The sequence below is a fragment of the Camelus bactrianus genome, chromosome 2, assembly GCF_048773025.1.
Source record: "Camelus bactrianus isolate YW-2024 breed Bactrian camel chromosome 2, ASM4877302v1, whole genome shotgun sequence".
Taxonomy (NCBI): domain Eukaryota; kingdom Metazoa; phylum Chordata; class Mammalia; order Artiodactyla; family Camelidae; genus Camelus; species Camelus bactrianus.
Genome location: NC_133540.1, coordinates 24,375,895 through 24,397,178, shown reverse-complemented (window position 1 = coordinate 24,397,178; position 21,284 = coordinate 24,375,895). Strand labels below are relative to the sequence as shown.

General features: G+C 49.5%; 1 protein-coding gene and 1 pseudogene across 1 annotated transcript; both read right to left on the bottom strand.

Annotated features, from left to right (window-relative positions):
- Nucleotides 1-3,308: 3,308 nt before the first annotated feature.
- On the bottom strand, nt 3,309-7,849 carry LOC123612347 (tripartite motif-containing protein 75-like). Its single transcript, XM_074375393.1, has 2 exons — nt 7,706-7,849; nt 3,309-4,925 (listed from the first exon to the last, which is right to left on the bottom strand). The coding sequence occupies exons 1-2, from the start codon at nt 7,847-7,849 to the stop codon at nt 3,309-3,311; spliced, it is 1,761 nt and encodes a 586-aa protein (XP_074231494.1).
- A 2,751-nt stretch (nt 7,850-10,600) lies between these two features.
- Nucleotides 10,601-11,531, bottom strand: LOC141579435 (small ribosomal subunit protein eS26-like; annotated as a pseudogene).
- Between the last annotated feature and the right edge of the window lie 9,753 nt (nt 11,532-21,284).

Here is a 21,284-nt window from a genome sequence, read left to right as displayed (position 1 = left end):
TTTTTTCATTCTAGCAGTTTTTTCAGTAGAGTGTTTGGGGCTTTCTTAGTCCTCTCCTGACAGCAATACAACTTACCAGTTCCCAGGACACTTTTTTTTCTTTTTACTATTTTATTGAAGCATAGTTGATTTATAATTTTTTTCTTTTTAGTGGAGTTACTGGGGATTGAACTCAGGACCCCATGCATGCTAAGTATGCACTCTACCACTGAGCTATACCCTTCCTCCACAACAATGTTGTATCAGTTTCCAGTGTACAGCAAAGTGATTCAGTTATATATGTGTATGCATATATTCTTTTTCATTATATGTTACTACAAGTCACTGACTATAGTTCCCTGTGCTATACGGCAGGATGTTCTTCTTTTTAGAGGACAGAAGGTAAGATATTTAGAGAAGCATTTTTCTGAGGCCTGACTGGTATTAGCCACACGTGGATGTTTAGTGTTACAGGAGCTCAGCACTGAGCACCACATTCTGAAAGGTAACCATGAGCTCTTTAGTAAGTTGTGTGTTTGTGTATGTGTGTTGACATCTGCAGGGCTCTCTGTATCACGGAAGCTCTGTTGGACCTCTTGCTCAGGTGGAGATGTGCAATATTTGTAGTCCTTTGTCAGCTACATACATTGGGAATAACTTATCTCACCTTTCCCCACACTCTTTTTATATTGCCATCTAATTAAAAAGAAGTCTAAAATGTAATACAGTCATCTATTTCTCTATTTAAGAAACAAATTTTAATCTTGAGATCATGAAGATATTCCCCTATTTTAGCTCCTAAATGCACTGCAGTATGTCCATTCATACAGCTGCAAGTGACTTTTATACATAGTATGAGTTTGATTTTCTGGATCCCTTCTCATTAAATAGCTGAAATTTAATTGAGGAGAAATGATATCTTTATAACATCCAATCTTCTTACTATTTTATATGGTAATTCCTGTCATTTATTTTGTCCTTTAAAAAAAATGTTCTGTAACGCTTCACAGTCAAGTCATCTGTGTAAAAGACCTGTGTATTTTTGTTAGATTTCTTTCGGTATCTGATATTTTTTGGTCCTGTTACAAATGGCAACTTTCATTTTCTGATTGATGCTGGTATACTGAAATGCAATTGAATTTTGCATATTAACCTTGTATGTAGCAACCTTACAACATTTACCTATTAAATACTTCATTTGTAAAATATTTTGAATTTTCTATGTAAAAAAAATCATACCATTTGATAATAATAACATTTTTACTTTTTTTCTTCCCAATCATTATGCTTGTTCCTTCCTTGCCTGATTGTTAAGAATGCCAACACGATGTTGAATAGATGTCTCATTTCCATTCTCAGAGAGAAAACTATCAGAATTTTATCAATGCTGTAGTGTTGTGGTAGACACCCTTCAACAGATTAAGGAAGTTCCCTTTGTTATCTACTTTGCTAAATTTTAATTTTTATTTTTATCATGACTCCATACGTTAATCCAGGAAGGCTGACTTAAAATGTTACGACTGAGTGGCTTAAACAAAGGAAATTTTTCTCACGGTGCTGGAGGTCCAAGATCAAGGCGCCTGCAGGCCTGGTTTCTCCGGAGGCCTCCTTGTCTTGTACATGGCCTCTCTGTGCCCGCCCACGGTGTTTCCTCGATGGATACACTTCCCTGGTGTCCTCTTTTGAGGAAGTCTTATTGAAGTAGGAATCAACACAGTGCTAAAGAGGTGATAGCAAGAATCTTTGAGTTCCGTTGTCAGAGAGAGCACTATCAGAATTTTATCATCAGTGTGGGTTTTGGGTAGATATCAATGAACACATTAAGGAAGTTACTTTTTCCTAATTTGCTAAATTTGTTTTAAAAACAATCACTGACTAGTCATATTAAATTTGTCCTCACCCTCATCTAACCTTGATTACCTATTTCAAGATCACACCTCCAAATAGTTTGGGATGGGACACATTCAGTCCTCCGTAACTGTAGATAGGTGAATTTTATCAAATGATTTTTCTGCCATCTACTGAGATAATCCTATGATTTGTTTTCATTTCCATTCTGTGGTAAGAAAAAAAATTTGATTATTCAGCTAGGTTTGCTATTGGTCTCCGGCTTTTCATACACTTCATTGGCTGTGAAGATATGCATATGTGATAAACCTGTGAAGAAAAACAAACAGAGGAGGGTATAGCTCAAGTGGTAGAGCACATGCTTAGAATGCAAAAGGTCCTCGGTTCAATCACCAGTACCTCCTCCAAAAATAAATAAATCTAATTACTTCCCCCAAAATAAAATAATCAAGTAAGACAGAAATAAAGTACCTTTTTTTTTTTAAAAAGCAAGGGAATTATTAATATTAAATAAGATACCGGATGCCTCAGGCTGAGGAAAATGGGAGCGACATACTATGATGGAGTCCATCAGGGCCGCTGAGCTACGTACCCTTATTTCCTAACCTATACCTGGGTTTTCATTTTACTATTCTCCTTTAAATTGTAGCTCTATATGTTAATCCAATCTTACATGCATGCTTTTCATTAAAAAACAAAATCAGCCACACTCAAAGCTGAAATGTGACTGAAAAAATTAGAAATGGAGTAGAAATACGTTTAAATGTTGGAAGCGGGGAGAAAAGTAGCAACAGGTTAACCCTGCGGAGACATGGACATAAATCTCCCATGCATGGGAAGGAGTGGGGACAATTTGCTGTTTGCTCTGTCACAAATCAAAACATAAAAATCTCCCAAAAGAAAAAAAAAGAAAGAAAGAAAGAAAAGAAAAAGTATTATTTTGTAACAGATACGACAAAACACTGTCTTTTTCTATGTCAAATATCTCCCAGGCAGACGTATAAGTATAAGTGATCTCATCTAATGCTCATAATTTCTTGACATGATAGACAAGATCTCAAATTTCAGGTGAGACTTGATTAAGATGCACCATTGGTAATAAGCAAAACACAACTCCTGTTAAAAAAAAAAAAAGAAGCAATAAATCTGCTTGACTTTTGCCCCGGAGGGAGACTGGACAATATACAAATCTCCCTGTCCAGATGGAGACACCGCCTCTTATCTTCCAAGGCTGTTTCCCATAAAAACATCCGGGCAAACAGTGTGGAGCCCTCAGTTCCTCGCTCCCGACACTTGCAGAAAAGCAAGAGACCCACTGAAAAGTGTCCCCGCACAATTGTCTTCTCTCCCACCTGGAACGCGTAAGGTGCTTATAAAACAGGTAAAGGTGCAGGTAGACGAAACATGCAAATGTTCACAAGTTTATTGCAGCTGTGAAACTACAGTTTCACACGCTCCCACGTTAGAGTTCTGGAAACACTTCAGTTATCTGCAGGTCCCTGTTGGCTGGGATCACCCCCGTAGTCTCTCACCGCGCAGACTGTGAGAGAGTCGCTCCTGATGCAGAAGTAGGGCTTCAGGACTTCCGAAAACGCCGCGGAGAAGGAGTGGAGGTGAGACCTGTCGTCCACACTGTAGAAGGACACGGCGCCCAGCTCGTAGTCCAGGTACACGCCCACCCCGCCGGGTCGGTCCTTCAGCTCCAGGGGGACGGCGCCCCCGGGCCCCTGCGCCTCGTACGCCCCGCCGCGCAGCCGCACCGTCCAGCGGCCGCCGGGTCCCGCCGGGCGCCCCGTGCGCGTCCCGGGGGCGGGGTCTGCGGGGTCCGCGCAGACGCCCACCGCCCACGCCGGCCCGCCCAGCCGCACCTCCCAGTACCGCCGGCCGCGCGCGAAGCCCTGGGCGCCCAGCACCGCCGGCTCGGCGCTGAACCTCCGCGCGCCGCGGGGCGCCCTCCGCTTCCTCCCCAGGAACGTCGCGGACTTCCTGTCCTCGGACACCAGCAGGCTGGGGTGCGCCGTCTCGGGGTCCAGGCTCACGTCCTCCCGGAACGTCTGGATGATTTTGCGCAGAGCCGAGTGCTGCGGGGGGAGGCTGCAGCCTTCGCGGCGCAGCTGGAAGGAGTAGACGGCGGGGCACCGCAGGCCCTCGCACCTGCGCAGGACGCCCCCGATGCCTCTCAGCAGCCTCACGCCGGGCAGCACGCTCCGCTCGGCCACCTCCTGCAGGAGGCCCTTCAGGGTGGAAATGTGGTCCGAGAAGGCGGCCACGTTGGCGCCCAGCTGCTCCTGGATGTCCCGCTCCTCCTGGACCAGCCTCTCCAGGACGGCCTCCTGCTCGCGGTCCACAGCCCGGTTCAGCTGCCCGAACTCCAAGGCCAGCTCCCGCCGCTGGCGCTGCACCTGCTCCCGCAGCTCCAGCAGCTTCCTGTCCTGCGCGGCCACCAGGCTCTGAGCGTCGGCCACCCGCGTCTTCAGGGGCTCCACGTAACTGCCGAGCCTCTTGCGGTGGTGAGCGGCGGCCTCGCCCACGGACCTCACCACGTGGCCCTGGTGCTCAGGGGGCTGCGTGCACAAGGGACACAGCAGCTCCAGGTCGTCCTCGCAGAAGAGGCCCAGGACCTGGTGGTGCCGCTCGCACAGGCGCGGCTCCTCGCGCCTCCTCCTCTTGCTCCTGCGGCCGCCCAGCTGCCTGGCGATGTCGATCATCCTGCCCAGCTGGGTGTTGCTCCTGACGTGCCGCTCCTGGCACGGGTGGCGGCACACGGGGCAAGGGAACCTGTCCTCCAGGTGAGCCCAGGACTGCTGGATGCAGCGGCGGCAGAAGTTGTGCCCACAGTCGATGGTGACGGGGTCGCTCAGGCCGTCCAGACACACGGGACAGTTGGCTTCTGCCTGGAGTCCAGCCAGGGCCGCCGCCACCGCCATCGGGGCTGCACCGAGGTGGGTTTTCTCTAGAGGTCGGGCTGCAGGGTCTCCGCGCTGACAAGCAGGCGCACCCTCGGTTCTCACTCCTTGTCCAGGACGCTGCGCTCCGAAGGGCCGTCGGAACTCGGTGGCGCGGGCAGTGGCCAGAGTGGCTTCCTTCACTTCCTGCAGCTGATCGCAGAGCAGCTGGGCCACTCACTGCTCTCAGCAACTCTCTGGGTCAGAAAGCAGACACAAGTCGAAAGTGCCTTTTCCTTCCTGGGGATGAGAAAAATAATCCTGCCTGTGAAAAGGCTGCCCTGTGTTGTGGGACCAGCTCGCTGCCACCTTGAAGAATCTGCTGACCCTCCCCTCCACCACGATCCACTTACACCCGCAGGGACCACTGGCTGATGTGACGGTGTCCTGGGAGTTGAAATGTGTGTGGGCTTGGGGATGAGAGCCCCAGGCCTGGGTGGGGAGTCCCCCTCAGTCAACAGCTTATCTGTGGACCTGGGCAAAGTCACATAGCATCCCTGATTCTAAGAGGATCTGGTTAAAGGACAAAATTCTCAGCTTCAATCATTTCAGTGTTGTCAAAAATCTAATAAAAGAACCTGCTACTTTTTGGCTTAAACCACAGATATTTCTGACAGCACTCAATTCATAATACATAAAAATTTACTTTTCACTTAAGGTTCTCAACTACAGGATATATCAGATACATCAGACTGTGTGCATAAGTGGATTTGATTTGGACTAGAAGAAATTTATCTGGACACCCTGCCAGGTCAGAAAACTCTTCACATCAGGCACAGTATGAGATTGAGATCAGGATTTTATTGTGAGTTGAAGCTGAGAAACACACATACACATAACTACTCCCTGACATCCTTGGTGAGCTGCCAGCTAGTGAAGCTTTGTGAGGTCAGAATCTCTACAAGGATGTGTGGCACTTTCCCTTAGAAGCTGCTGCTGATTCTCAAAGAGCTGAGAGGCCAACTCAGGGCACCCACAGAGGATGTGTCCTGGTAAACTCCCCAGACTTTCCTCTGAGATCAGTGAAGTGATCCCAAAGCTGGACGCTGAGTATCCATGGCCGATGCGGGGAGGTGTGAGGGAGTCTATTGATTTAATTATCTTGATGCCTGATTGGTTTAAAACAGTATTTTGATCCAGAATGATGGACAAATGAATTTCAGAGTGTTCTAGCCTCTGATTGCCCAGCCCACTACCACCCTCTGGGCCCCCTCCAGTCTTCTGCCACCCACACCCAGATCTAGTCACACCCCCTCCCACAGGGCTCTCCTGCAGGACTGCGTTTCATCTAGAGGACCCCGTCCTTCCCTCAGCTCCAGCTTCCCCAGCACCAGGCTCTCACCCTCCTACCCTCCTGTAGTATGTTCAGCTCCTCTGGCCCCAGTGCCTTTGTACCAGCAGAGCCCTCAGAGGTCTCCGGTGCTGCCCGGCTCAGAGCTCACTGTCACTTCTTCCAGATCTCAGCTTCCCCGCTGCATGAGGGTCACCTCCCCAACAAAATGTGACAGAGCAGTAAGGACAGGATCGTGAGCTCTTTTCACTCTGACTGCTGTAGATTTACAGATTTGGAAAAACTGCATCCCACACAGAGCTGTCACCTCCGTGCTGTCTGCCATGATTGCATCTCCAAAAATCACCTCAGTCCCTGGCTAAGCTGTAGAGCACTAAAATCCTGCCAGGTTTCCGGGTCTCCCATAGGGACTGAGTGACTCTGGGGTAACCTGCTTCTGCTCTGCCTGTCTGCAGGCAGGCGTGGTGAGATGGAGGAAGACCAAATTCCTCCCCGGCCCCCGGAGCTCTAATCGTTGTCCCTCCCCACCTGCACACTGATGAGATTTAAAGTTCCTTAAAAGTCAAAATGGAGCCGGTGGCCAATGTGGCTGTGGTTTCAGACACATCCCTGCACCAGTAACAACCTGACTTTTCTGAACTGGATCAAACTCAAGGACACCACCAGCTGTTTACAAAGCAGTACCTGCTGACAGCTCTAGCTGCAACCTTGTAGTTTCAAACCCCTCCCCACCCCCACCCTCACAATTGTGTTATCAATTTGAGCAACAACCAGTCCTTCTCTGTTTAACCATCACCCTTCTTGCCAGGTCCATCCTACTTATTGACAGCCAACTGATGGAGCCTTGCAGGTTTCATGCCTTTATAAGCCTTCCCCATTGTGTATCCTGGGGACACAATTCAAGTGCTTTTTGAATCTGTGTCTCCGGGACTGCAGTCCTAACGACCCCCAATAAACGTCTCTATTTCAGTGAGGTCTGGGTTTCTGGGGTTTTGGTTAACACTCCACACTTCCCAGGACTGAGACATCCTGGAGGGGGATCCCACAGCTTCAGACCAGCCTTTGCGGGATTGTCACACACAAGTATTTTCATCCTCAGGCCCCCAGGACAGGGCAGGAACTTGGCATCTGTGCTCTCAGTACGCATTTAGGTGACTTAGGACAAGGCAGGCTGAGGGACTGGGAACCCTGATAAAGGACAGGTTTTAGCAGAAGCCAAACCTGAGTGTGGATCCCTCGGAGGTGGGTCCCTAGGCTGGGCCCAGAGCAGGGACTCAGGGAGCCCTGGCCTTGTCACCTCCCCACTCCTGCTCTCCGCTTACCTGGTGCGGCTCTGGTGGTGTCCCAACGCCTGGTCCTCAGTCTGCTGTCCCACCAAATAGTGTGGGCGGGGATGTGACCCGAGCATATATACACCGCCAGGAGGGTGGAGCTATTGGGGTCCCGCCCTAAAGGCTGTGGCTCCTCCCCCGGAGAGTGGATTGGATGAGTGTTTAGAGGTGCTGCTCAGAGTTGAGGGGGGGGAGGGGGGAGGACCCAGCCTGGGATGAGGCCAAGCTGATGGGCGGCCGCTGTCCCGGTGATAACAGGATCCCAGCTGCAGATTTGAGATCCTCCCATGATCCTTTCAACGCCACTTAACTTTAATCTTCTCCGATGGGGGAAATGAACTCTGAAAGGCGCTGTGAGTCTGTCCATTTCCTCCCCAGGGAGGTGTGACTCCCCCGCCCTTCCCGATCTCCAGCTCCGCGTGCACGCGGAGGGTCCGGGGTCTGGGTGAGTCCATCCCGGGCCCCCTGCACCCTCACGACGAGCAGTTTCCTATTCCAGGACCGCTGAACCCCGACCGCAGACAGGGCAGTGTACAGAGCCCAGGTCCGGACCTGCCTGACACACGGAAGACAAACTGTGCGAAGTCCCGGCCCCCGAGACAGTTGTGCCGCTGCGGATGGTTCAGGTTCCCGGCGTGATTGTCTCCCAGAGACGAGGGCGCTGCGGGGAGGGGCCCCTTGGGAGGAGACGCGCACCCAGGAGAAGCCCGGAGTGAGGCAGGAACCGCAGGGCCGGAGGGCAGCAGTGCCTGGAGGGCGGTGGCCTCTGAGCGTCTGCCGACTCTGTTCCTGGCGCGCCCCGCGGCCTCAGCGCAGCAGGGATTAGAATTCCAGGGCCTTGATGAAAATTTGAAAAGACGATGTTTGCGGGGAAAACCCTCTAATTTTGATGTATTTTGCTTTGGAACTGCCAAAGCAGTTTGCATTTGTTTCCTGCAACATTTCTGTAAAATAAGCCTGGTAAGTAACATAGTCAGTGAGGACAGACAGAAAATGGCTGTCTTCCAGGTGGCAAATAACAAAACACCTGCACTAGCTTTGCAGCTTCCTGTGAAAATACAATTGTTTCTAAACAAGTTAAAACAAATACACAACCAAAACCCAAAACACCATCTAATTCTTGAGATTATATTATCCCACAGTTATTAATTGTATTAATTTGCATAATGTTCTCATGAACCATAGAGGAAAAGTACCAACCGGGAAATGTCTCCCAGGTGGGTCCAGTAGAGAAATAAGCCCTACATTTTCCTCGAAAAGTATTGGTGTAAGTATTTTTGCTCTGATATGAGAGCTGTTATTCAAAGTACAAAATGAAACCTCTCCCAACTCATAATTTAGAAAGCGCCAGTCCCCCTGGACTTTGGTGTATGCGGTGCAACACAGGGGTTAAGACCAGAGAAAGATTTGTCAGCTTCCCCCTTGGGGGATGGCAGAGCCATAGCATCCCAGGGGATGGACCCCTACAGACACCATGGCCCCTTCACCACTGCCTCCTTCTCCACCAACTAATGATGCCAACCCTCTGAAGACTCAGGGCAGCTGGTAAACAAGTAACCTTGTGAGATTGTGTGGACAGCGTGGTTTCACGGTTTCCACTGTCATGCCTTTTCTGTCTTCTGAGGTGAGAAGACTGGGAACTCAAGTTTCAGTATCTAGGGTCAAATTGACCTTGGAAAGGTTGATTTTACACTTTCTGTAGGTTAAAATGTTTTCAAGAGATGGATCCATTTTTCTTCCATTCATATGAAAGGACCGCTGGAGGGTCTAGATCTCCATACCTGCTGGAGACGCTTTCAGCCCCTGGGAGCAAGTCCAGCTCTGACCCCGCCCCACTTCTCTTCAGTCTGGAGGCTGCCCACCCCACTTCCAGTCCCCTAGAATGTGCCAACGTGACCTGGTTTCCCTTGACAACTCCTGTCAGGAGGGTCCTTTCCAGGCCTGTCCCCTTTGTAGAGGGTCAGGGGGAGCTGGCTGCCCCGCGGGGTGCAGTAAGGGAGGTGCAGGAGTCACGTGTTTAGGGCTGTACCTGGATCTGGACTTTGGGAGCGGGTGTATTTTCAAACTATTCTGATGGGTCAGGAGATCCGGGGTCTGTCAGACACAGACGACTCTTCTCAGTTGACAGCAGAGGGGAACGGCTGCCGGGTCTTGACCTTCAGTCCTGTGCTTTGCCCGCATCTTCTTCATAGACCCATCATCTCCTGATCGGCTTATCACCTAGTCCCCAACCCAGCCAACCTCCGGAGCTCTCTCACTCACTTCATAGTTAGAGTCCTGGAGCCAGAGACATGAGTGTCATCCCAGCTGGGCCTGTGACCGTCCAGGGAGCAGAGACATAGGAAAGCAGGGCATATTTGCCTCCTTGCCCCGTTTCAGTGTGGATGACCTTCCCATCCGGAGAGAGGATGAGGCTTTGCTTCTCATCAGGAACAGACATTGCCCCCCTCCTGCAGATCCTGCACCGAAATGTCTGGTACCATCTGTTGGAAAACGTTTGAACAACCAAACCCACACGATTAGATCAAAAATAACACTGGGCAGTTGAGCCCCTGCGGCCACAGCAATGCGTGTCCAGGACCACGGGGTGGAGCGTTCCCAGCTCCTGGTCAGCCCGGAGCGGCCCGCGCACACACAGGAAGCGGCCGTTCCCTCTTTTAAACCACGGCTGAGGACAGGTGTCCTCCAACCCCAGCCCAGCCCCTTCTGTTCACTGAACTCAGGGTCTCAGAAACTGTTCCACATCCACACACATATTTCACTATGAGCAGAAGCCTGAATGGAAAGTGTTGCATCCATGGTGGGAAGAGAAGTTTCTGGAAGAAGGACAGTCTTTCTGCGAGGTCAGCGTTCCCTCCAGTGTTCTTCCGCCCTCTCAGTTTCAAATCAGAGGTGTCGCCTACTGAGTGCTTTACCAGGTTAGACTGCGTGCTCTGTGCTTTACTCAAACATCCTGTGAAAACTTCACGAGAATTCTCTACTGTGGGAGGACTTGCCTCCCATAGACAAAAGTGGAAAGGGAGGGTTAGAGTGGTGACGTCTGCGGGGCCACCGGGATGGAGTGTCACCCCTCTGGGGCCACAACAGCCCGTCTCTTTCAAAATACTTAAGAGTATTTCAAAATACTGGTTTTTAAGTATAATTTCCATTTTGTTGTTTTGTTTTGCAGAGAACAAGATTTCTTCAGTCATTAAGGACTTAGCTCCTTACATGGGCTCTGGTGGAGGCCGTGGGGCGGCACCTGCAGGTCTAAATCTGGGTGGGCATGTTCGCTCCTTCCGGGCTTCACGAGGACTCCTGACCACCTTGCTGTGCGTGGCACAGCTCACGTAGTAGTGCAGTTCCACAGACAGCTTGGGAGGCACGTAGGCGTGGAGACACTTGCTTCAGAAACGTCCCCGATGGCTGCGGCCTCTACTGTGTTTTGAATGACAAACTTCTCAGTGACCGTGTCCTTGGGCAGGCATCTGGCACAGCAAATAAGCTGCATGAGGCTGCAGGCCTTTTTGGCAAGACCATCGTTCCCTCTTTGCCTGGTCACCAGGCGAGGACACGAGAGAGCCAAAATACATTTTATTCCCACTGGCCAGCTAATTCCCGATTTGAGAATACTCTCCCAAAAGTCCAAAAAGAAAAAAGTTGTGATTCATAACATTTCCATGCAAGGGGCATTTATCTGATGGCAAGAGGAGAGACACGCCCTGCGCAAGGGAAGCAGCCCGAGCCTGAGCTTTGGGGCGATCTCAGCTCTCTGACAATTGAGTATAAGTCAGAAGTCACTGCGATGTGGTTAACAGTCTTGTATGTTATCCGGCACAAAACAGTATCAGGAACAACACAGTTATTCTGTAAATGTCAGCATTAGGTCAGTGGATCAGCGCCCTCAAAGGTTTTAACCACCAGTGACGAGCTCAGCAGGCTCAGTGATGGTGTTGGGGGGGCAGATGGAGGTTCTCTAATTCTGCGCCCCTACACTTCACTGCTGGCATCTTCCCTAAAGAAGACCTTTCCCTCCCTGACGTCCCCTTCTGTGTTTTTAGAGGCACCCCCTGGACTCATGAATTCTCTTCCTCTCCAACGTGTATACCCATCATTCTCCTTGCTGAGGTCCAGAGAGCCCCACATGGAGCCGGCCATGCTCCCTATGCTGCCTCTGCACCCTCTTGGCCAGTCCTCGCTAGTCTTTGAGCTCATCCCTGCTGTGAGATACAGGAGCCTTCATTCCCATCTTTTATTCTCCTGAGACCAGACCTAGAACCAATATTTTCTCTGTGACACTCTGTTGGGCTTTATTGATGAAGGATAATGAAAAACTAAGATCTGGTGGAGTAAACGCTTTTAAATGTGTGATGTAAAACAAATGAGGGTGTACGTGTTAAGAACTATGAAGGATGTGAGATTTACCTTATTTTTGAGCTGACAAGTTAGCCTGCCCCTGTATGATGGATGCTGGCCGAAGACACAAAGCACTTTCTTACTCGTGGCACAGTGGTGGCATGAACTCTATGTTAGTCTCAGTACCCGGGGTCCTTCCATCCGTGGGGTGAGCCTAGATGGATGCGGTGCACACAGGGGATTTGCAGCACAGACGGGAACTCCCAGCCCAGGACATCCGGATCCTCACTGCGCTGTGGGCAAAACTGCCCAGACTCTGCCCCAAAGGGAGGCATAGCCTTCAACATGATGTACAGCAGTCACACCTCCCTCTGCTCTGCAGGGTGACTCTCCAGCTTCTGAAGCAGCTCCTCAGGAAGCATCCTTGGAAAGATAGTGCAGAACCAAATGGCAGCCAGTGCCTCTGCTCACAGGATGTGCAGAAGCCCTCAGACTCACAGAATGTTCTCCCAACATTGCCCAGACCAGGAAGCAGCATTACAACAGGAACTGAGACAACTCTTCTGTGGGCGTGGACATCTGGGTCTCTGAGGACATTATTAAGAAGACTTTTAGGAATTGGGAAGGGGAGGTGTGGAGAAGGGCCAGGGAGGACACCTCTGCAAGAAGGGGTCTGCACAGGGGTCTCTAAGCATGCTCTCCAGACCAGTAGCATCATGACCATGTAGACATTTATTAAAATATAGGTTCCTGGGCCCCACCTCCAACCTACTGACTCAGAAATAATGGGGTGGGGGACGGGGCCCAGAAACCACTGTTACCGACAGCCTACCGGTGACCCTGGTGCACCCCAACCTTTGAGAACCATTCATCTGGAAGTTGCATTTCAAGGAAACTAGAATATGTCACCCCAAAATATGCCTTTATGACACAAAAATTATATTGAGCTGAAGGCAATTAAGAAGCAGCAAACCCACAAACCCTCCCCTTCTCTGGCTAGTGGTGGGATACAAATTCTCGTCTTAGTGGCCGCAGACCCTTGTCAGCCCAGGGAGGGCGCCAGAGGAAGCTGCAAACAAACCTTACTCCATTAATTCTCCTCCATGGTTTGAATTTCCCACATCCTGCCTCCCTTGAAAGCCTAAATCTGTTCCAAGCTCCTCTCTCTGGTCTACAAATGACCTGTTTGTCGAAGCTGCTTTATAAGCTGGGGTTCTGAGCCTCCACGGGGGTTCCGTTTCCTTTAGGTTCCTCCAGCGAGGGGGTGCTGCGGCCCCCATTCCCTGCCTCCCTCTTGCTAATTTCTCTGAGAGACTGCCAGGGGCAAGCAGAGTAGGGCGGGGGCTGCACTTGCCTGCAGGGCGCGTCCAGAGCAGACATTCAGTCCCCGCCCTGCTGGGTGATTCCGCCCGCAGGAGGCCCCAGCAGATGACACGGGTAGGTCACACAGCAGGGGAGGATCCTGGGTTAAAAGAGGATGTTTTTGCTTTTTTCTGACAGGAGGAGCACTGAGAGGCGAGATTCTCTGAATGAAAATTGGATATGTGAAAAAAGAGTTATTTTTGGAGTAAAACCAGGAGGGATGGCACATCGGAGAGCTCGCGGACGCTCAGGTGTCAGCCACTCTGAAGACTTCAGCCGCCGTCTCTCTCTTAAAGGGTCTGGAGTCCGTGTTTGTAGCTTCAGCCTCAGTAAATCCAAGTGCAAACTAGGTCCTTCTGTTTCTTCGAGGACCAGACACGCCTTGTGCTTAAACTGCACTCACTTCCCCTCAGTTCTGCCCTGGTCCCGCGCTGTCACCTACGTGGCTGAAGCTCTTGCCTTGGGGTCCCTCTCCACCCTTTACTGACCTCCTGGGTGCACTTCCCACCTCGTCCACCAGGCGGCCTCAGGGCACCATGGGTCCAGCGGGAGCCTCCTGCTGCCCAGTCTGTATCCACTGGCTGCTGTATCCACCTCTTATCCACCAAGATTAGGGTGCAGCCCGGAGAGCTGTTCAAAAGTCCCTGCTGCTCTCGGGGTCCCTCTGCCTGAAATCCGCCACTGGCTCCCACTGTTCTCAGGGCCCAAATCTGAAATTCCTCTCACGGCCCCTGGCCAGCTGTCTCTCGCCTCACATACTGGTTTCAGGGGAGTAAATCTCGGTGCCCTCATTTCGGGGAAAATAATGTCACCATAACTTCTCAGTTTGCCAAAGCACACAGGCCTTTGAGGGGAAACCTCTGACTCCTGAATTACTTCTCCCCACACTCTGAACCCCACGGAAAGGAGTTGCCACGGCCCCCAAGTAGTTGGACTTCTCAGCCAAGCTCCCTCCTGATCTTCCCATTTGATCTCTCTCTCTCTTTTTTAAATGAAGTATAGGCAGTTACAATGTATCAATTTCTGGTGTACAGCATAACCTCTCAGTCATGCATATATGCATGTATTCATTTTTATATTATTTTTCATTAATGGTTATTACAATATACTAAATATAGTTCCCTGTGCTATAGAGAAGAAATTTATTTTATTCATTTTTATATATAGTGCTTATCATTTGCAAATCTCAAACACCCAAATTTATCCTTTCCTGCCCCATTCCCCGGTAACCACAAAGCCACAGGATTGTTTTCTATGTCTGTGAGTCTGTTTCTTTGGTAGATAAGATCATTAATGTTCTCTTTTCTTTTTCTTCTTGTTTTTAGATTTATACTTATGAGTGATATCCTGTATTTTTCTTTTTCTGGCTTATTTTACGTAGAATGACAATCTTAAGCTCCCTTCATGTTGCTGCAAATGGCATTATTTTAATCTTTTTATGGCTGAGTAGTATTCCATTGTATAAACATACCACAGCTTCTTTATCAGGTCCTCTGTTGATGGACATTTAGGTTGTTTCCATGTCTTAACTATTGTAAACAGTGCTGCTGTGAACATTGGGGTGCAGGTATCTTTTTCATTTTGAGTGAATTTCTTTGTCAAATACTTTGTTGAGCATAATTTCTAAGCTGGTGGTTGTAGGGTGCCCCGGAGAGGGACAGGGACAGCCCAGTGGTAGAGCACGTGCTTAGCATGCACAAGGTCCTGGGTTCAATCCTTGGTACCTCCACTAAAAAAAGAAGATAAACATAAAATTTAAACAAGACACTGTGACCAAGGAAAAAGCTGTCACAGAACTTCCAGTTTCACAGGTGAGAGGATAACGACGACCACCAGATTCAGGAGTCAGTGCGAGGGGCTGGCAGGGGGTGCTGGGGCTTCCCAAGGGCCCTGCCCCTGCAGCCTGCGGGCTGTTAAGTGAAGGAAAGTTACTGAGAGGGAACAAGGCCGCGCTGCGCACGGGTCTGAGCATTCCCGGCTGGGAGCGAGGATTTACTACGACCCTTTCACACGCAGTTACACGACTGGGACCAGGCTCAGCTGCCTTACTCCCCGGAGAAGAGGGGCAGGGGCTCCTCCGCCCCCTGAAAGTCGTTGCCGGTTGTGAGTGGAGGACAGTAATCGTGTTGACACGTAGAGTGTCTCTGGCCCAATAACCAGAAGTTCAGTAAATATTTCAGGTGAGAATGTGTGCAAAGTGCGTACAATCACACGAAGCGCTCCTTTTCTGAGTGCCGTTACTGCACTGTTAGGATTAATATTATTTCTAGTATTATTTTATTTGACGACAGGAGAAGAAAGATGTAAAAACGTATTGGAAGACCAACAGGGGGCGATAATCAGCCATAAACCTACACTTTGATACATCAGGATTCATGTTCTCAGCTGTGTGCTCTCAGAAATGTTCCTATATCCACATCTTTATGTTTTCATGTGACAGATTATTTAGCATAAATTGCAGTATATTTTACATACAGTTCCTTAACCCGGTTCCCTCCACTTACCATTATATTAAATGGCATCCTTTATTGTCATAAAATCCTTCTATAATAGGAATTATATATTTTTGAAGTAATATATATTGGTAATATGTATAAAGGACCAAAAAAGAAGTCTACCAATGCCACCAATAATTTCTGTGAATGGCTTAATTTAAGCATTTTTGTAAAATATATACTGTACTCTCACGGACAATTTCTACTGTATTTATGTATGTTCACATCAGCATCAGATAGCTACTAAGTGTCCATGATGTTCAGGGAAACTGCAGTGACCACAACCAAGTTTCTGGTCTCCTAGAGCAGTGCGGATGGAAACCAAAATTGCAAGTCTTGTGCATATATTCAGGGTAGAGAAAAGTTTTAACACTTTTCCTAACATCTGACCAGTACAAACATAATGTGTCAGGTGAAGACAGTGGACATAAAGAAAAATGAGACAGGACATTGGTTCAAACCCCTTGGAAATCATTTGGCTCTTTCTACTTAAGCTGGGTGTGCAAGTACCTACCCTACGTATGGCTCAGCAATTCCACTCCCAGGATTTACATGTGGAAACGTGGCCCGTAAGCAAGAATTCTCATAGCAGCAAAAAACCCACAGGGCAAATCGGGAAACAACCCAGGGATTCAGCAACAGAAAGACATACTGAACAGCGGTGCAGGCACACAGGCGAGCACTACTCACCAAGGAAAAGGATCTGAAACATGGAAATAAGAATGAACCCACCACCCATCATATTCAGCACAAGATCCCAGAAATAAAATAAAACACCCTGTATGTTTCCCCTCATATGAAGGTCACAACCAGGCCAGACCAGTGTGTGCTTCAGCAGCAGGTGGTGGTTATCTTTGGGGAGGAGGGTGGAGACAGTGATGGAGAGTGGGGGTGGGGGTGGGGGAGGCAGCAGGTACTGTTTTGTGGGTGGACTTGGTGGAGGTTTCAGGGCTGTGTTTGCTTTGTAATCCTGCATCAGGTGATGCAAAAGCATCAGTGTGTGTCTGTCTGTGTGGTCTCCATCCGTAAAGGTTTACTTAAAAAAAGAAACTGCTTCTGGTACGTTTCCACAAATGGGCCAGGGAACCTGCATTTGCACCAAGCATTCTGGTGCCCGCCAGCAACTGGAAACCCGTGAAAGGGACTGACTTCCAAGTGCAGTGAGAGGAAACCGCGATAAGACTCCTGGACGCTCACTGACTGACTGTGTGACCAAAGATGTGGGTCACAGTGGGGCCTCACGTAGCCTTCCTTCCAGCCCAACCTCTAAGCTGCCCAGCGCACCCTGCCCGCTGCCCCGTCCCCGGTGGCAGGGCAAGTGGTCAGTGTGGGAGTGGACACTGGAAGGAGAGTCTGGGCTGGAGCCCAGGATCTGCTGGTGGTCAGCTGTGAGCTGTGAGCTGTGAGCTCCAGAGCCTGGTGAGCTCAGCACCGAGCCTCGAGTCCCTCCCCTGCACAGGGAGTGAGTGGAGACCCTCTTCCCAGGGCAGTGACAGGGCTCACAGCAGTCAGAGCACAGACAGGGCGGATGAGGGGCCCCTGTCAGGAGGGGACTGTCATCGCCCCTGAGCAGGTGCACTTCTGAGGCTCTGCTGAGAAGCTCAGATCTGGATAGAAACTTCTGGATAGGATCCCTCACTTACTTTAGTCTGAGTCCCTACTAGCAGTTCAGTGCCTTGCACATTTCGAGGGACACAATGTAGATTTTCCAGCAAGTCGGGGGCAGACCTGAGTTGGACCTCCTCACCCTGAGAGAACTGATGGGAACACTGAGTTGTTCGACTTTGGTGGCATCGGGAATGACCACTCTGAGTTCCAGGCATCGACCCCACGCCCACGATCCAGTTCCCACTCTCCTCACACTTCCGGTCCTACCTTTCCACCCAGATGGTTTCTCGTGGGGACTCTGCCTCCTCCACTGACATGTCATGACCTGAGGATGCAGGACCTGGACCTTGTCACCCAGTCTCAGCGACTCTCTCAGTAGCTGTTTCTCGTTGGCTTATCTTCCTGATGGCGCTGTGCCTGTGGTCCCCAGGGTCTGCCCTGGGCTCCCTGTCACCTTCCAGCAGGTCCCTCCACCTGTGCTCTGCCCCACAGGCTGCTGTGCACGGAGACAAGCGCTTCTCATCCCTGCCCAGAGACCCTTAGGAGTGGGAGCCTGGACGAGAAACGCCCGCCCTGCCCCCCCGGAGCGGGAGCTGCCTGGCACCCTCCGCTCCATCCTGCGGGTCTCCTGGGGACGTCCACAATGTCACAGAGCAGCACCGTCGTCCCTTACGGCCACTCTGTGACTCTGGTGGACAAGATGAAACAAGAGCACTCTAGACCCAAGTCCAGGCGCAGACAAAACATGAATATTCCTCAAACCACAGAAATGACCCAACACCCAGGACAGACCCCCCTGTCCTGGCCCACAGGAGTGACGGCTGTGACTTTGCCCGTCACAGCGTCAGCCTCTAGCCTTCCTTCCTTCTGCAGGAGGTTTAGCAAGACACCCAATCATAGAATGACATCTCCTCCTGGCAGCATCCTGTCACGGCAGCGTCCCTAACCCTTCCCCAAGTCACATAACAGACCCAAATCCTAACATAACGCTTTCTAACACCCCCCTCCTGTGGTGCTCTAGAATTCCCCATGGGGTCTGTTCTCCGTTGCCCACAGCAGTGAACCAGGTGCTCAAATGCAGGCGATTCCTGGTCGTTTGGCTTAAGAGTGCTGACAGGGACGGAGGAGAGATAGAACTTGTGGGAAGGGAGGGCAGAGCCAGGGTTCCCTCCGTGCAGGGGGAGGGCCTGGGGCAGGTGGGCGGGTGGTGAAGGAAGACAAGATTCTGCTGCGTCCACAGTCACTGCCGTCCAGCCAGGGCCCCAGCCCTGCTCCACATGCTGAGTGGCAGGGCTGGTCCAGGGGGAGGCAAGCCAGGGACTCAGCCCAGGAGCACAATTGGAAGGGTGCCGAAACACTCAGGAATCAAGACCGATACTTCGGAATATTTTTAAAAATCAAAATCAATGTAAAAGATCCATGATGAACAAAATGTCAAAATCTTATATAAAGACAGGATCAGCATTACTAACTTTTCCTTCATACATGCTTCCTCACCAAGCTCATGAGGAACTAATCATGTATCACTGATACCTGATACAATTTGTCACATTTGATTCAATATTTAATACTCAGAAAAATTTAGTATTACAGACAATTCTGAGGTACCACAGTCCATTCCTCATTCTCATTCCTTATGCAGCTGAGTTTAGTTTGTACCTCTCAGTCCACTGTAAAACTAATTATCATGAAAAATCTCAGAGATACAGAGAAGCAGAGAAGCGTGTATTAAAAAAAAATTTCCATCAACTCACATTCAACATTTATTAAAGTTTCATTAATTCATTTTCTTTTCTTCCCTTTTTGGTTACTCTCATTACACACCTGTCTCCCTCAACCCAACTAAAATATGGACATTTTAAAATAAAGCCTCTACAGTACCTAGAAAACAAGTCACACCCCCTTAATAGCATTTACTATCTAATATGGATTCAAAATTCCCCAGTTGGCTCATGAATATCTTTTTAAAGTTGGTTTCCTCAAATCAGGATGCTAAGAAGTTTCATGTTTGACATGTACAAATTTTTTGCAGTTTCAACTCTCTCTGTCTTTTTTTTTTTTTTTTTTTTTTTCATTTTAACCCCATCATTTACCTGTTGAGGAGACCAGGTCATTGTTCGACAGTATTTCCCACATTTTTGTGCTGTTTCTTTTAAGTTCATTAACTTATTCCTCCTCTACTGCCTCCATTTACCATAAACTGAGAGGACCCTACAAAGGCTCCTGAATTCAGGCTCAACGTCCTGTGGCCAGGAGAATTCAGAGGCGATGCAGTCTAGCTCCACAGACGTCAACTACGCGAGCACGGAACCGGGAGCGGCCCGCTGGGGATGCTGTGATTGGTGGGGGAGGTCGCCGAGGCCTGAGAGCCTGGGTGTCACGTCCCCGCCAGAGCGGCTACCAGCTCAGGACGCTGATGCTGGAAGAGGCCCAGGCACTGAGAGAAAGAAGCCAAGCTCTCATTATCTGCAAAAGATATGACTGTCTTTTAGGAAACTCGAAGGAACTAAAGAAAAATTGTAAAGGCTTCAGGGGATTATGGCAAGGTTATTTTGTAAAAAATCAATACATATATATTTTTTAAGTATATCAACATGTGAGCAACAAACAGGAAAATGTAGTGCTGAAAGTGAATCTCTTCCTCACAAATACAGAGAACAAACTAGTGGTCACAGTGGGGAGAGGGAAGGGGGAGGGGTGCGAAGGGGGAGGCGGAAAGAGGTACAAGCTCTGACGGATAAAAGAAGCTGCAAGTATAAACAGTACAACTCGGGAAACATAGCCAACATTATATAGTAACTACAAAAGGAGTCCAACCGTTGAAAATTGTGAATCACTATATTGTGCAGCCCTCACTTACATAATATTGTGCAGCAACTCCACTTCAGTAAAGAAAAAGGAGTCAAAAGTGAATCTTTTACAACTGTATCAAAATGTGAAATAGGTTTTAATGAGTCTAAACATGAAAAGCAAAAGTTTCATGAACAAAATCATAAACATTCAGCTGAAGAGATTAAAGAAGACACTTACAAATGTAAAAATACAGCAAAACCCCACGCATTGGATGACTCAGCGTAAGTTTCAGTTCTCTCCAGTTTGGATTGCAGCATCCATGAAATCCCCAATAAAATCCACAAGGACCTTGTGTTAATAATCAAACTTGGTTTTAATTGCTAAACTGATAGCCGTATTCAGCGATAAACTAGGGGACAAATCATCAGGGGAACATTAGTTTAGAGGAGAGGGTAGCCTATGGGGGAGCCTCAGGAAAGATGGGTTCCACTTACACTATGTTCTTAGTGTTGGCAACACGTTTTACCAACGCAGTGCAATGAAGGAGAAAAATAAGTGCAAAATAGGAAGTTGAAGATGCCACAAATTGCCCTCGCTTGCAGATACACACAGGGGAGTGTTCTGTACAAAGTGGACACCACGCAAGCGCTGAGTTTTGTGTGTACAGACTACTTGGGAAGGTTCATCAAAAAGCCATTAATCAGGATTCGTCTAGAAAGGGAAACAGAGGGAGGAGGCCACCATGTGATGCTTCCACCTGGGGAGACTTTTCTGGCATCGGCACCATCTCATTGTTCCCTGAAACACTTTTAAGCAGGATGGCTCTGGAGTGCAGGCCTGTGTGCTCCTGAGTGAGAAAACCTTCCTGCTGTCCTCGGAGTGGACGGCTGTCCTCGTGGACACCAGGGGAACCTTCCCTCTGGGCCCATCGCCCTCCATGGGGACCACAGCTGCCCGCCTGTGGGGAAGGTGCTGGGATCCTCGGGTCCCAGGCTGCGGGTCAGAGTTCATGGACAGGAGCGCTCGACAGGTGTGACGGTGACACAGGAGGGACTGGGCTGTCAGGGAGGGGACGGCCTGGAGGCGACCCTGCTACAGTAACTTAAGTCTTCTAGGAACACAGAGATTTGAGAAGGGTCAGATCCGGAGGCGGACACTCAGGATTACTGAGGAACCCACAGAACGTCAGCGTCACCAGTGGGACTTCTTTAAACTACATTCAAGGCCTCCCCAAGGAAAACTTCTGATTTACTGCATCCAGGGCCTCCTGCTCCCCTGCCTGTGCTGGTGATGCTCC